The sequence below is a fragment of the Akebia trifoliata genome, chromosome 6, assembly GCF_017979445.1.
Source record: "Akebia trifoliata isolate Shusen 1 chromosome 6, ASM1797944v1, whole genome shotgun sequence".
NCBI classification, from domain to species: Eukaryota; Viridiplantae; Streptophyta; class Magnoliopsida; order Ranunculales; family Lardizabalaceae; genus Akebia; species Akebia trifoliata.
Genome location: NC_141380.1, coordinates 9,714,024 through 9,729,108, shown reverse-complemented (window position 1 = coordinate 9,729,108; position 15,085 = coordinate 9,714,024). Strand labels below are relative to the sequence as shown.

The 15,085-nt window shown below is 34.4% G+C and overlaps 1 protein-coding gene across 1 annotated transcript; it reads right to left on the bottom strand.

Moving 5' to 3' along the window:
• Window positions 1-714: 714 nt before the first annotated feature.
• Window positions 715-4,343, bottom strand: LOC147400156 (cytochrome P450 71A1-like). The gene is made up of 2 exons (XM_086445759.1): window positions 3,342-4,343; window positions 715-1,442 (listed from the first exon to the last, which is right to left on the bottom strand). The coding sequence occupies exons 1-2, from the start codon at window positions 4,266-4,268 to the stop codon at window positions 831-833; spliced, it is 1,539 nt and encodes a 512-aa protein (XP_086301885.1). The 5' UTR covers window positions 4,269-4,343; the 3' UTR covers window positions 715-830.
• Window positions 4,344-15,085: the final 10,742 nt, after the last annotated feature.

The window sequence follows — 15,085 nt, the reverse complement described above, 5'->3', positions numbered from 1 at the left end:
CATTTTTCAAACACATGAGTTATAGGTTTTGGAATGGGCTGATTTTTGGTGAGGATGATCTCTACGGTGAGGAGATCATCCTCACCAAAAATCAGCCCATTCCAAAACTTCTAACCCCATCAAAAACAGTTTACAAAAAAAGGACGGTCCACAATTTTTCAGCTTGTAAACATGGATTAAAAGTTTTGGAATGGGCTGATTTTTGGTGAGGATGATCTCCTCACCGTAGAGATCATCCTCACAAAAAATCAGCTCATTCCAAAACCTCTAACCTATGTTTTGAAAAATGTTTTGCCAAAAAGTTTGCCCTTGAACGCTACCCATATATATATTTATAACCCCGAATCCTAAAAATGACTAATGATAAAAAACAAACGATCCCAATTCTTTAAATGCAAAATCTAATGATTGAGATTTATCTTCGGAATAATTATCTCCAAGTTTTAAATTATCAAGATACTCATAAATCTCAACCATTGGATTTTATGTTTAAAGGTATGAGATCATATGTTATTTTCATGAGTCATCACATATCATGGTGAGGAGATCATATATATATATATATGATCTCCTCACCATAGAGATCTTCCTCACCAAAAAGCAATCAATTCCAAAACTTCTAACCCATGTAGAACAAAACACATAAGACATATAGTAGGGTGCCCAACACTTTCCATATATATATATATAATACAAGGAATATGACTTAAGATATGACACAATATCTTGATCATGTAAACACAAAATCCAATTATTGTAAAGTATCATCGAGATATGTAATATTGAGATATGCATAAGTATACATATCCATTAAATTATAAACAACCATATCAATAGAAATGAACGGTTGGAACAAGAAGAAGAGGAATTTTCTTACTGACAACAATCCCAGAAGCTTCAGTCATGTCTAACTCTTCTTTGTTTGCACTATTAGGCAAATCCCAATCAAACCAATATAAGAGGTTCGCAACTACCAATTCAACAACCGCGATCCCAAATGACATTCCAGGACAACCTCTTCTCCCCGCTCCAAATGGGATCAATTCGAAGTCTTGGCCTTTAAAATCAATAGCATTGTTGTTAAATCTCTCTGGAATAAACTTATTTGGACTATCCCATAATTTGGGATCCCTATGAATCGCCCATGCATTAATGAAGACCTTTGTTTTAGCGGGGATATGGTAACCTTTCACATTAGTATTTGTGCTGGATTCTCGTGGAATCAATGTCGGGGCAGGGGCATGTAACCTCAAAGTCTCTTTGATAACAAATTTTAAGTAGTCCATTTGATTAATGTCATCCTCTTCCACCTTTGATTTCTTTCCAACCACTCTTCTTACCTCTTCTTGGGCTTTCTTCATCGCATTTGGATTCTTGACAAGCTCTGCCATAGCCCATTCTATAGTTACCGATGACGTATCACTTCCAGCAACAAACATATCCTGTGAATAATATATATGAGAGATTTAGTACTATATAAAATTTTGAAATCCCTATTACTCTAATGCACAATTCATTTAAATTTTGAAAATGTTAATTTACTAAAAACTTATTTTAAATTATTAAAATGCCCCCTTAGTGTTTATTATTAACATCAGATTTTTTAGAAAGGCATTTTTCTACTTCAACTTGATTTTTTTTTATCTATTTGCTAAAGAGAGATTTTATTACCCACCAACTTTTGCTAACGCCACTCCAATTCATATGTAAATCATGGAAGAATTTGCACGACCTTGGGGTGGCCTTAGCAAAAGTTGGTTTGGCAATAGAAACTCTCTTGCTTAAAGATTGAGAAAAAGAAAAAGAGAGATTTACCGGGCAGACCTACCTGTTACAATATTATTACAAAAACTCCATTACTTTATCAAGTTTGTTTTTTAAGAAACTTTACTTTTATTTATCATACTAGAATGATTAGTAATATTTTAAATCTTACTACATGGATTATAAAATTGGCAATCCAACACCACACTTCTAGATTCTATAGAAAAAGTGAATCTAAACAAAAATAAAATAAAAAATTCCTTTTGAACTTGATCACCGAGGTTGAAAATGGATGGGTATTGAACTCCCAAATTTGACACTAAAATTCAACGATAAAAATTAATTTTTTTTTTCAACGTTCTTAGAAGTTTGTCCTTTATAACTCAATGTCATTGGATCATGCTTTTGGATGCCACAAATTGATGTGGGTAGGATCCACTTAAAAAGGTATGTTAAATAATAAATTAACTGCATCAATTTGAATTTTATGACATGGATCCCAATCCAAGATTTGTTGGGTGACAAACTTGACAAGATAAAGTTTGGTGGGTTAGTGTCCAAGATGTTCACAAGCATTGTTCTAAGAATAATGCTAAACTGACTTATTAGAATACTTGCTGACTTAGTGGTATGTATGGAATAATAGATGTTTTTCCTCGAAGTAAGAGAGAAAAGCATTTATGGTTCTGTGTATATTAGCATGTCAACGTAATGTTGCATAGGACACTGCATTCAATATGGAAATGACTCGGAGGTGTGCCAGAACCATAGATGTTTTTCATTCGTATCTATAGGAGAAGTATTTAGTGTAATGACTTTGTAGCTCTGCCTAACAAGATAAATAGAAAACCTAAATAATGTGTATCCTACAAGAAATGTAGATTTTTCAATTTGGGATAAACGATGTCACATCCCCGTAAAATATGTGTAGTTGTGTATGTCATGGGAAAAACGTACCGTTTTTGCACTTGCCACGAGTTACCCTATAGTTTGAGTTACAAAATCAACATTTAAGCATTTATGGACTGACACACCTCCACGTTAGTGCAGTGTTGAAGACTGTTGTATGCAGTAACTTTTGCATTTTTCTTTAAGAAAAAAAAGTAATAATTCTATTTTTAGATTAAAATAAAGTATATCTTTGAAGTGACCTCAAGATTGTGCATTATACATCATGACATGAAAGTGCAAGGAAACATAGATGTTTTTTCATTCGTAACGTGAGATACAATCTTGAGTTCACTCACTCCACCACGTAGCATACTCAATCGACTCTTCTGACTGGGGTGTGCCAGAATCATAAATTTTATGCCTCGGGATACACAACCATATATCTCCATAAATCTGTCAAGTTGTGTATCCCGATGAAAGGAAATCTATGGTTTTGGCACATCCCACGTCAGGGGCCGGAGTTGGTTGAATATGCCCCCTTGGGGAGTCAGATTATCACGACTCTAAACTGAATGATGTACTGGAAGGGAATTTGACAATGTTCAGCAAACGCTATCAGCCATATAGTAAGGATAGTGTGTGCATGTGCGCGTGCGTGTGTGTGTGTGTGAGAGAGAGAGAGGTACCAATATTATTGCTTTGATGTTGTCTCTGGTGAGGTTGATGTTAAGTGTGTTATCCTTTTGAGCACGGAGCAAAAGATCCACAAAGTCTTTTTTGCTGTCTTGATCATCATGTTTTCTCTGAATTAAATGTTCTTCAATTACTTGGTCAAAGAAAGTATCAAATTCTTTAGAAACCCTCTTCAGTCTCCTAACCAAACCACTGAGAGTGTCCATCCATCCCAATGTTGGAAAGAAGTCTCCAAAGCTAAAAGCACCCAGAAGCTTCATCAACTCCCTTGACAACTCTCCGAAACTTTTTTTATTACCTTCTGTTTCATATTTCCTACCAAGAGCACATCTAGAGACAATGTCATTGGAGAGAGTGAGCACCATTTCGCTTACATTAATTGGCGCTCCCATCGAACATGAATGCAATATCTTCTCGATCATAAGCGCAACTTCTTCTTCCCTTACAAACTTGAAGTTCTGAACCCTCTTGATACTCAACAGCTCCATAATGCAAATCTTTCTCACTTTTCTCCAATACTCACCGTAAGGCGAAAACGATATGTTGCTATATTTATATAGAAGAATCCTTGCAGCAGTGATATCAGGCCTATTTACAAAACCCATATCTTGATTCTTCATGATCTCACTAGCCATCTCTGCAGATGAAACAACAAGAGTTGGAGCCTGGCCTAAGTATAGGAGCATTAGTGGACCATATTTCACAGAGAGATCACAGAAAGATTGATGAGCTAGCGTGCTCACCTGATGAAGGTTTCCAATAAATGGAAGCTTAGGTGGAGAAGGTGGTAGTTTAATGGAGCTTTTTGGTGAAGCTAGAATGAATCTAAGAAGAAAGAAAATGGAGAAGAAGAGAAGAGTGAGTGAGATGGGATGATGGAGCAATATTTCATGGAGCAGCGGTGGTAATACTAGAGCCATTGCTTACTAACTTTTTCATAGGAACCCAAACGTTGTCATCTTATTTAAAGCATTGGTAAGTATGACTTTCTAAATGCACCTTGAGTTTTGAGGCAATATCTTAACCACCTGTATAATAAGAAATTAAGAATAACGATGAATGCATGCGGTCTTGGTAGGTGGCTGACGTGGCAAGGGCACAGAACCGGACATCTTTATCTTGTGTATCCCGATGACAACGATCTATAGTTATGTGCCCTTGCCACGTCTGCCGTGTACTTAGACCGCATGCATTCATCACAACTGCATGATTGGGCATGCGGCTGACATGACAAGGGCACATAACCATAGATCTTTTTCATCAGGATACACAAAAAATAGATGTACGGTTATGTACCCTTGCCACATCAGCCACGTACACAACCGCCTAGCAAAACCTCGTGCATTCATCATTATTCTTTTGTAAAATCTTTCTTTCTTATAAGAATACTACTAAACTGACTCGAAAAAAATACCAACACACACAGAATCTGCATAAAACCATAGATTTTTCCCTAGTGTATCTCGAGGAAATTTGTTATTCTATGCATATTCCATGTCAGTTGAGTGTATTTGAGTATTTTTTTTTTCAAATTAGTTTAGCAAGGCATGCTTCTTAAAATAGCCCACCCTTTATCATTTGTGGTAATTTTTTGCTCTAGTAGCCTGTGGTGCATTTTAGACATTCCAAAGAGCCAGGTCAACAAACATTCAAAAGCCTTCAATTAAGTCCAAAAAGATACCCATCCAGGCATTAGTTTTGATGGTAAGAAGCAACTAGTTCCCTACGTCGTGATTTCAAGGTTCTACAAGCTCTTCCACAGAAAGTGATTACTTACCTATCATAACATGTGACAAGGTGGGATGGTGTGTGTGACCCCACATAGATTAGTCTCACCTAAGGTAGGGGTACTCCCTGGGTTACCATAAAAATATTATTATTATTATTATTTGAAATCTGATCTAGACCATGAATGTTAGAAGGCAGATGTGGTAATTTTTACAACTTGACACTATCCCAATCAAGTGAGAAGTTCTACGGGAAAAGATACCAACCATATGATTAACTCAAATCGTTAGAGATTTCAATGGGATAAATTATTGCAAAATTAAAACACTTTACCTACTAAGTTAGTAAGGAAAGTTTTCTTGTCGATAATAAATTTCAACAAATCTACCTCGAGATTCATAAAATAAGATCGTAAAATGATTTTATTTATTTTGATGAAAACGAGAGTACAAATCTCAGTATTTGCCTCCGTTTAACATTCAAGTATAAAAAATGATGCATATACCTTTTCTTCTCTCCGGGCTTCACGTTTTATCAATTGAGAAAGTTACTTAGACGGTGACTTTGTTTGTGCTTGATCTTCTGTACATTTTCTTCTCTCTAGGCTTTGCACTTAATTAATAGTTGAGAATAATTTATTGGCTTCCGAAGAAGGGTTTGATGATTGATCTTCTCTTTAATCGAAGTTCGGATCTCTGAAGAACTTTGTTTTGTCTCTAGAGGAAAGTCTGAAAACTTCTTCTTTTCTAGAGGGAGAGCTTTTATCTTCTAAGAGAAAGTGGTCCAGATCTCCTCTCAATGAGGGAGGCTTTGGTATTTCTAAACTTAAAGATAATTTAACTTTTCCATTATGCCCCAACTTAAAGAGTTCTGATTGGTTTGTTTAAAAGCTAAACTCTTCAAAATCCAATTTTAAGGATTCTATGAATTGTTGTTGGGCCAAACCCATTTATTTGGGTGTAAAGTCCAATACTTAATATGTGAATCACGTGATTTTATTTAGATCATGAGTAGGGGGCACGTTCCCAATTAATGGACTCAATTTGACTACGAGACCCATTTATAACTTTAAGGACTTCATTTTTATTTATAAAATTTGTAAATGCCTCAAAAGAAAAAAAATTGGTGCCTACAAATGCCCCTTTAAGAATGCATTATCAAATGTGTATCTGACAACGATGCATTCTTGATATGTTGTCATGAGTGATTATTTGGGGATAAACATTTTCCTTTGGCATTTCCCCTTTTTTAACCCCTATTGAATGTTGGGATCAACTTCCCTTGCCCCCTTTTTATTTTTTGCTTGATTTCTTTTACAAGATTTATTTGATGGAATGCGAGAACCGACAATTGCAGGTATTGACGATATGCCACTTGATCTTGTTATTTTGTGGCACAATTTTTTTGTTTTTTATTTTTTATTTTTTGTGGAAATAAGTAAAATCTTCTATGATGCCTCCTCCAAAATTCCAAATATTAATGAACACGTACCCTTTGTGCTTTGTCTTGTAATGAAAATTTGAAGTATCAGGACATAGGTTAACTCAAATTAAACCAGGCATAATCCCATGAGTACAATACTCATTTCATTATCAAGATTGTACCCATTTTTCAATGCATGACAAAGACCTTTTCTTTAAAAAAGTGGGGTCACTTTCTTTAAATAAAGTAGTGGTGTCACTTTCACATGGAACGCCTCCCTAGATAATGTTTCAAAGCTTTATCAAAGATTCAATGATTCACTAGAACATTCAATGTTCTTACAATGGCTAAAAACCTTTTCTTTAAAGAAAAGTAATAATTTTATTACTTTTTCAACAAAATTACACAACTCCCTTGAATAGTTATCCAGATTCTTGTACAATGAATCCCCAACCATCCTATGGTTTGACTGAGGTCAAGAATCTAAACTATATTAAATCTTGTTTTCTTTGATATCCCAACCGATACTTTATTCTTATCAAAACATTTTTTGATTTCAATGCGTAGTTATGAAAGCGCCCTCGATCCGTGAGGTATGTGGATCCGCTTTTGATTTTTGAGGTTTGGGAGTCGCCACCTACTTATTACGGTCTAGGAACCGAACATCGACTCAAAGCGGATAAAAACAACTAATCTACTTAAAAAATTCTGAGTCTGGGGATCACATTACGGGGTTGGAAGGTGTTAGGCACCAATCCCACCTAGCAAACGTCGGTCTCTACTAATTCCTAAGAATATTACATTGCTAAAGACCTAAAATAAATAAAAAAGATAAAGAAATTATACCTGTGATGATCACAATGACTTGTTCCCTCAGATATGGTAGAACAACTTCTCATATAAATTCTCATCATTTTGTTCTATTGTCGGATCTGCTTCGGGTCTCCAAAATGAAATATCTCCTCCTTAAATACGAGTTTTTTTTATAGTTTTGTGATGGGTTTCTAGGTGGTTTTTTGAGAATTTTGAGAGTTTTTTTTATAAAAGTTAGGGTTTAGATGATAAATAAGGGGTTAGGACTTCAAAATCAAGGTTTTGGGAAGGCTAGGATGACTTTTTGACCTACTTTTTCTAGGATTTTCTTTGACCTACGAAATTATGTTGTAAAAGCTCTCTATTTATAGAGTTTGTTTGGATAGAGTTAGTGTTTGATTAGGTTTCTTTTAGGATTTTAATTAGGGTTTTGACTTTAGTCTTATGAGATTGACTTAATTTTTTTAGATTAGGATTTTAATTAGGATTTTGACTTAAGTCTTATGAGATTGATTTGATATTTTTAGATTAGGATTTTGACTTAAGTCTTATGAAATTGACTTTGTCTTTTTAGATTAGGATTTTAATTAGGATTTTGACTTAAGTCTTATAAGATTGACTTGGTTAGGGTTTTAATTAGGATTTTGACTTTAGTCTTATAAGATTGACTTGGTTTAGATTTTTAAATTAATTTTATTAAGGTTCTACTTTATGTTAATTAATATTTTATTTATTAATTTAGAAATTAAAATTTTTTAAAATTAAAAAATTATCGTTTTGCCCCCGAAGAGAACTTTTGCGTTTCAAGTCGATTTTCGATGTTCCGAGATGTTTTGGAATCGGTTTTCAGTAAGAAATTCAATAGGATTATTGGTTTGTGTTATTTATAAAAAATTTTGACGTCAAGTGATCGCGAACCCTATGAGGGGTATTTTCATAATTTTATCGAATTTGATGAAAATTGATAAAATAGTTTATTTGGTTTCACTTTACTAGTTTATGTGTTCGAAAGGGTTTTTTTAAGCATAAAGGGGCTCTAAGGTTGTTTTGATGTTAGGGGTATTTTGATAATTTAGTTACTTTTAGTGATTTTTATCGTAAAGTTTCTTTTTTGTCTGAAAATGATGATTTCTACGTTTTTGATCATATTTTCCTAGTGTAACATGATTTCTACAATTTTGTTAATTTGAGATACCTCTTCCGAATTTTTAAAACATATCTAGTAACAAATAGAGCATTGGAATAATCATCCATCATTGAAAACTGTCACAATCGAGTTAACGAATTAATTAATTAGGCGAGTGCAAAAATGAGGTGTCTACAAATGCCCCTCATTGGCAGAGGGTTAAAGTAAACTAGATGGCAAATCTATTTTGGTAGATAGTACGATATCCGAATGCCAAAGCTAGTGACAATTCATTTTGCAGCCTGATTTAGCAATTCGTCGGAATGTTCAGATCTTTGAGGGTAAAACTCTCCTCGAACAAAAATATTGTCAGGTCCTCAAGCGCGAGCTCTAACTGATGGCGTCATATCCTTGAATTTTAGAAAATTTTCCCTGACTAATGGAATAAATGTGCACGTGAGTATTTGAGATAAATCTCAAAGGATCTGAGCAAAATTTAAGTAAAAATTGAGTAAAATCTTAGCATAACTAAGCATAATCTAAGCATTATCTGAGTATAAATTGAGCATAATCTTAACATATTTGAGCAAAAGTTGAATATTTTACTCTATATACCCTGGGTGAAAGAGTAATGAATAATTTTTTTTTGAAGTCTTACTCTACTTACTCGGGGTGAAAGAGTAATGGACTAATTTTCTTGGAGTCCTACTCTACTTATTCGGGGTGAAAGAGTAATGAACTAATTTTCTAGAAGTTCTACACTACCTACTCAGGGTGAAAGAGTAATGAACTATTTTTCTGGAAGTTCTACTCTATCTACTCGATGTGAAAGAGTAATGAATTATTTTTCTGGAAGTTCTACTCTACCTACTCGAGGTGAAAGAGTAATGAATTATTTTTCTGGAAGTTCTACTCTACCTACTCGAGGTGAAAGAGTAATGAATTATTTTTCTGGAAATTTTACTCTACCTACTTGGGGTGAAAGAGTAATGAACTATTTTTCTAGAAGTTCTACTCTATTTACTTGGGGTGAAAGAGTAATGAACTAATTTTTTGGGAATCCTACTCTACATACTCGGGGTGAAAGAGTAATGACCTATTTTTTCTAGGAGTCCTACTCTACCTACTCAAGGTAAAAGAGTAATGGACTAATTTTCTGGAGTTCTACTCTACCTACTCGGGGTGAAAGAGTAATGAACTATCTAAGTAAAATCTGATCAAAATCCAAGAAAACCCTCGGTGGTATATGGCTAAGCATAATCTGAGAAAACCTTTGGTGGTAATTAGCTGAGCATAATCCGAGAAAATCCTCGATGGCAACTGTGCAAAATCCGAGTTAACCCTCGACGGCATCTGAGCAAAATTCGAGATAGCCATCGGCAGCAACTGAGCAAAATCCAAGAAAACCCTTGGCGGCATCTGAGCCAAATCTGAGATAACCTTTGGCGGCAATTGAGCAAAATCCGAGATAACCCTCGACGGCATTTGAGCAAAATCCAAGAAAACCTTTGGCAGTAACTGAGCAAAATCCAATAAACCTTTGGCGGCAATTGAGCAAAATCTGAGATAACCCTCGATGGCATCTAAACAAAATCCAAGAAATTGGTAGTAACTGAGCAAAATCCGAGATAACCCTCAGTGACATCTGAGCAAAATCTAAGAAAACCGTTGGTGGCAACTAAGTAAAATCTAAGATAACCCTCGACGGCATCTGAGCAAAATCTGAGATAACCATCAACGGCAATTGAGTAAAATCCAAGATAACCCTCGACAGCAACTAAGCAAAATCTGAGATAACCCTCGACGGTATCTGAGCAAAATTTGAGATAACCCTCAGCAGTAACTGAACAAAATCCGAGATAACCCTCGATGGCATCTGAGCATAATTCCGAGAAAACCCTCAATAACATATGACTGAGTAAAACTGGGAATGAATGAATGAATTTGGGAAAGAATGATTGAAAATAAATTTAGAAAATAATGATTGAACATGAGAATGAATAGATCTGGGAAAGAATGACTGATTATGAATCTGGAAAAGAATGATTGAATCTGGGAATGAATGATTAAATTTGGGACTAAATAGATCTGAAAAAGAATGATTGAATCTAGAAAAGAAAGAATGTCATATCTCATATTCTAGGTGAAAGGGTAATGAGTTAATCTCTGGGCAAAACCAAATATGAGATCAGAAACGCTTTTGTTTGAACCTTAAAATCTTTCAAAATTTTATGAATTTTAACTTCTTTTGAATCTCAAGGGTTTTCAAAAAAAAAATTGCTATCAAGAGGGTAACCTTAAATTTGGGGTTCCTATTATCCTTTAGGATTAACATTGATCAAGTTTGAAAACAAAATGCGCCTAGTTTGACATGAAACATTGTACTAGGAATAATTGAACTCAGTTTGAAAAAAACTGCCCCTAGTTTAAAGGGGAAAACTATATACCTTATTGTAAAATTTTGAAATCTTTGATTACCGCAAGCACAATAAAGATTTAATTTTTAACTTTGACTTTTTATTGAAGATTTTGAGTCCGGCTCAACGAAATTTGAACAAAATATTTTTTTCTAAAATTCATCATAGAATCTGTTATTTCTCCCCATCGGTTCACTTAGGGACATGAAGCTCTTCAGATCAATCATAGACGAGATACTTATATCCACTGAGTCTATATTTGATTTAAAATGGATATTGAAACTTGATCATTCGGACTTTTAATGTTTTGGCTCGGACCGCCTTTTAGCCTCTTAACTCTTCGAATTTTTTTTGTTGCTCTAATTTTTGTCTAGATTGCCCTTTCAGGTTTTCAAACTAGCAAACATGCTCTAGCATTTGCCTAGATCGCCTTTTCAGGTTTCCGATCTAGCGAGCTTTTTTTTTTTTTCTTTACTCTGATTGTTATCAAAGTCGTCCTTTTGAATTTTCAACCTTGTGAGCTTATCTTAATTTTTACCTAAGTTATCCTTTTCAGGTTTTCAACCTAATAGGTTTTTTTTTTTTTTTTTTTTTCTTACCTTTTGAACTTCTGGAATTAGTGTCCAATCATGTTTTGCTATATTCCTTGACTTTATCGCATGGTTCTTATGAGGACTTTCATAGGTAAGCTTGGACTGGGTATAAAAAGAAAGGAATTTTGAGGCTCAAAAACCCAAATGCCTCTTGTATGACATTTCTTTTTAAATTTTCTTTTTTTCTTTGACTTTTCCTCCCCCTTTTGACAATATTTCTTTTTTTTTGAATTTTATTTGTGAGGGAATATAAAATTTTATTTTGATGTGGTCGGGCTTGAAGTAACTTCTCAAATTGCCTACGTACCCCAGACTTTCAGGATTAGACCAAAACGTAGTTCGGATTTTTCCCTCTCCTAGGTTAGGTGATCAGGTTGAGAACGAAAAATGTATTTTTCTTTTGAAAAAAATTGTAAAGGAGTTGAGAAATGATATATTGAACTGGGTAATAAAAGAATTGATTCGGCCAAAGATGGCCTGCTTAGATGTAGTACCATTTGATTTGGTCAAGGTTTGTTGGTTTTGGTAATCCAATTCCATCATGGTCTTGAAGTCTGACAGTTTTTCACAATAATATTTTTTGATGATGAACAGACCTCCCCAATTTGGTTAGAACTTCCCTCAGGGTCAAAGATAGGTGCCCGATTCTCTTTGAGTACCAAATCCCCGATTTGTAAGTGGCGGGCCTTGATCTTTTTGTCAAACGCACGAGTACAAAACTCTTAGTCATTTTTCTTCAATCAAATTTAATTTTTCATACCGTTAACAAACCTAATCTGCTTCTGACAACTGACTTTCCAACAAAACCCTAAGAGATGGGATTTTCATTTCAACTGGTAAGACTACTTCCATATCATATACTAGAGAGTAGGGAATAGTTCTAGTAGAAGACTGTATTTGAAGTACAACACCCCCATAATGTGAATAGTAGCTTTTCTGACAAATTTTGATGCAATTGACATATTTTCAAGATGATTATCTTGAGAATCTTACTAGTTACTTCAACCGTTCCATTAATCTGAGGATGGTAGGGGGATGATTTGTGATGCCGGATCTTGAATTTTGAACACAAAGTAATGACTTAAGCCTTGAAGTACGACCCATTATCAAATGTCAGTTTAAAAAGTACCCCCATATCGACTAATAATATGTGATTTGCAACTCAAGATGTAGTGAGGATAGCATTGATACATTTTATAACATCTCTATTGATATTTTCATCTCATCAGGCGAGTATCTATTCCGTCTTGAACAACACCCAAGCTTGCACCTAACATATCCTCATCAGACCACGCAAACAAGTCTTTTGAAATTTCTGAGTAAATTCATTATCCCCTCGTGTTCCTCTAGGGATAAAAGGGTTTATATTTGAATTTCTTTAGGAATTATTTTCTATTCCGAGGTCAATAACCTTTACTTTCTTGATTAAAAGTTGAGTCCAACCCTTATCTTCTTATTCAAGAGAGAAATCTATCATTGAAGTTAATCCGTTAATGCGCTCGACGTATTTAAAAATTTCTTTTATCCAATCAAATTCAAATAGGGCGACAAATACCTCTATTGACTCGGTAAACTCGACTTAACAAGGAAAGAGTATACTCGATCTAAAGAAAACATGACATTGATGGATTGATAAAAAAAATTGGATTCAAACTAACCCAAATGACTCATGAAAACTCAAGACAAGTACCTACAACGGGCTTGATTACTGACTACGGACTCGAGATATTACTTACAACTGGTAGGATTGAGGCACTATGATCTTTAAGGAACAACTGGACGATGTTGAGAAATTTTGAGTCCATTTTTTACTATTGACTTGATATTGACATTTGTTCTAAATGGTCGGATTTACAACCCTAGCTAGACAATGGACAATTAAGTTTAGGTACAATGATAACTTATAACCCCATCAAATGTGGATTATTAATTCTAGTGTTACCCCCTTGAAAACATTTTAAATGAACCTTGAGATTTTATCAAATTCTGTACACCAATCCATTAAATAATTTATATATGTAATGTTTATTTAGAAGAAAAATAATTTTATTGCACCCTTGAAAATTATTGAAAAATAATGTTTTTATTATAAAAATTTTTACAAATCTGATTATTTTTTACAATAATTTTCTTTCATAAAAAACATATTTCAAAAAAAATTTATGCAAAAATAAATCTTTTATAAATCATTTTTCCTTCATTTTTTTTTCTTTTGAAAAATATTTTTTTGAAAAATATTCTTCTTCCAGAAAACATTTTTCTTCTTTTAAAATGAATTGAAACCTGAATTGACAAATAATTTGAATTTCATTTTGATTTAAATGGTCTGACCCATCATGATCGTTAGATCAAGATGGACTGGGTCATTATGAACCATTGCCAAGTCTTAAAATGAATTATTTATTGGGTTGGTGTACTTAATGATATGATAACCTAGAGTTAAATTAAGTAAAAATTTGACTTGAGGACAAAATTGAAATTTCCTGATCTCGACATTTGAAAAGTCCATTTCCAAATAAAGCAACCCGGGAACACCCATGATAAGTTCAAGTCGTGACCTATAGGGAGGTTTCTAAACTCTAGGTTTACTACGTGCAATGCAATTTATCTAGCCACCCTTGCCCAAGTGCACCTATATACCCCTCGATATGTGGTGACTTGGTTTGATATACTATATAGGTGATAATCTAAAACTCCAACCCACTTCTCTGAAGTAAAAAATAGCCAGTTTAATTTCCAATTGAGGGGTGGCGCACAATGCTGAGCAAGAACCCTCTTAAATACCTCTTGTTTAGAATAGACGTAGTTTATCCCCCTCGTACAGTAGGGTACAACAAGACAGGATCTTACTTAGGCACTGATTTTGACCAAGAAGTGCAATTGATGAACTTGGATTATCTTTGATATATCATATATGTACGAGTCTAGGATTATAGCTTCCATAAATGGTTTAGTATCCTACGAGGGAACCGACCACGTACTACTACTATGTTGGCAATTTGGACATGTAACTGTGCGGTTTACAATAGGTCAAAGGCTCAGGTCGCTCCAGCATGAGGTGCATCGATATACCTTTCAGAGTCACCTGATCAAATGGTACTGATGCCCCAGTTTTATATACCCTAAGGTACGTGACTGGAGTTGTGGTTTTCATGAACGACATCGCATCTCCGAAGAAATCGGGCCACGTACTAGTGCCACGTTGGCTATAAGGGACATGTAAGCGTGCAAAGCAATAAACGTGTTAGTAGTGTGTGCAAAATAAGGTGGGGTGTGCCGGGACCTTTTTCAAACAAAAGGGCTCATGGGCCTAATCATATCATTACAACTTTGATTTCAAATATCGAACAAAATATACACACAAACATCCATTATATACAATTCAAGGTTGAAGCATGCATATCATCGATTAAGATCATGGCAAATCAATCACAGAATAATTGGTTAGATTCATCATTGATATATGCACAATTTTGTTAATTTTTAAGGTCCAATCCAGGGTTGTTTTGGGTGACCCTAGACAAATTGAGATTTCAAAGCATATTAGGTTAAGGATGGAAAGATAATGGTTGGAGCAAGATGTGGTTTTTATTTATTTTATTTTTTTTAAAACAACAAATTGATTTTATTGAAAACCA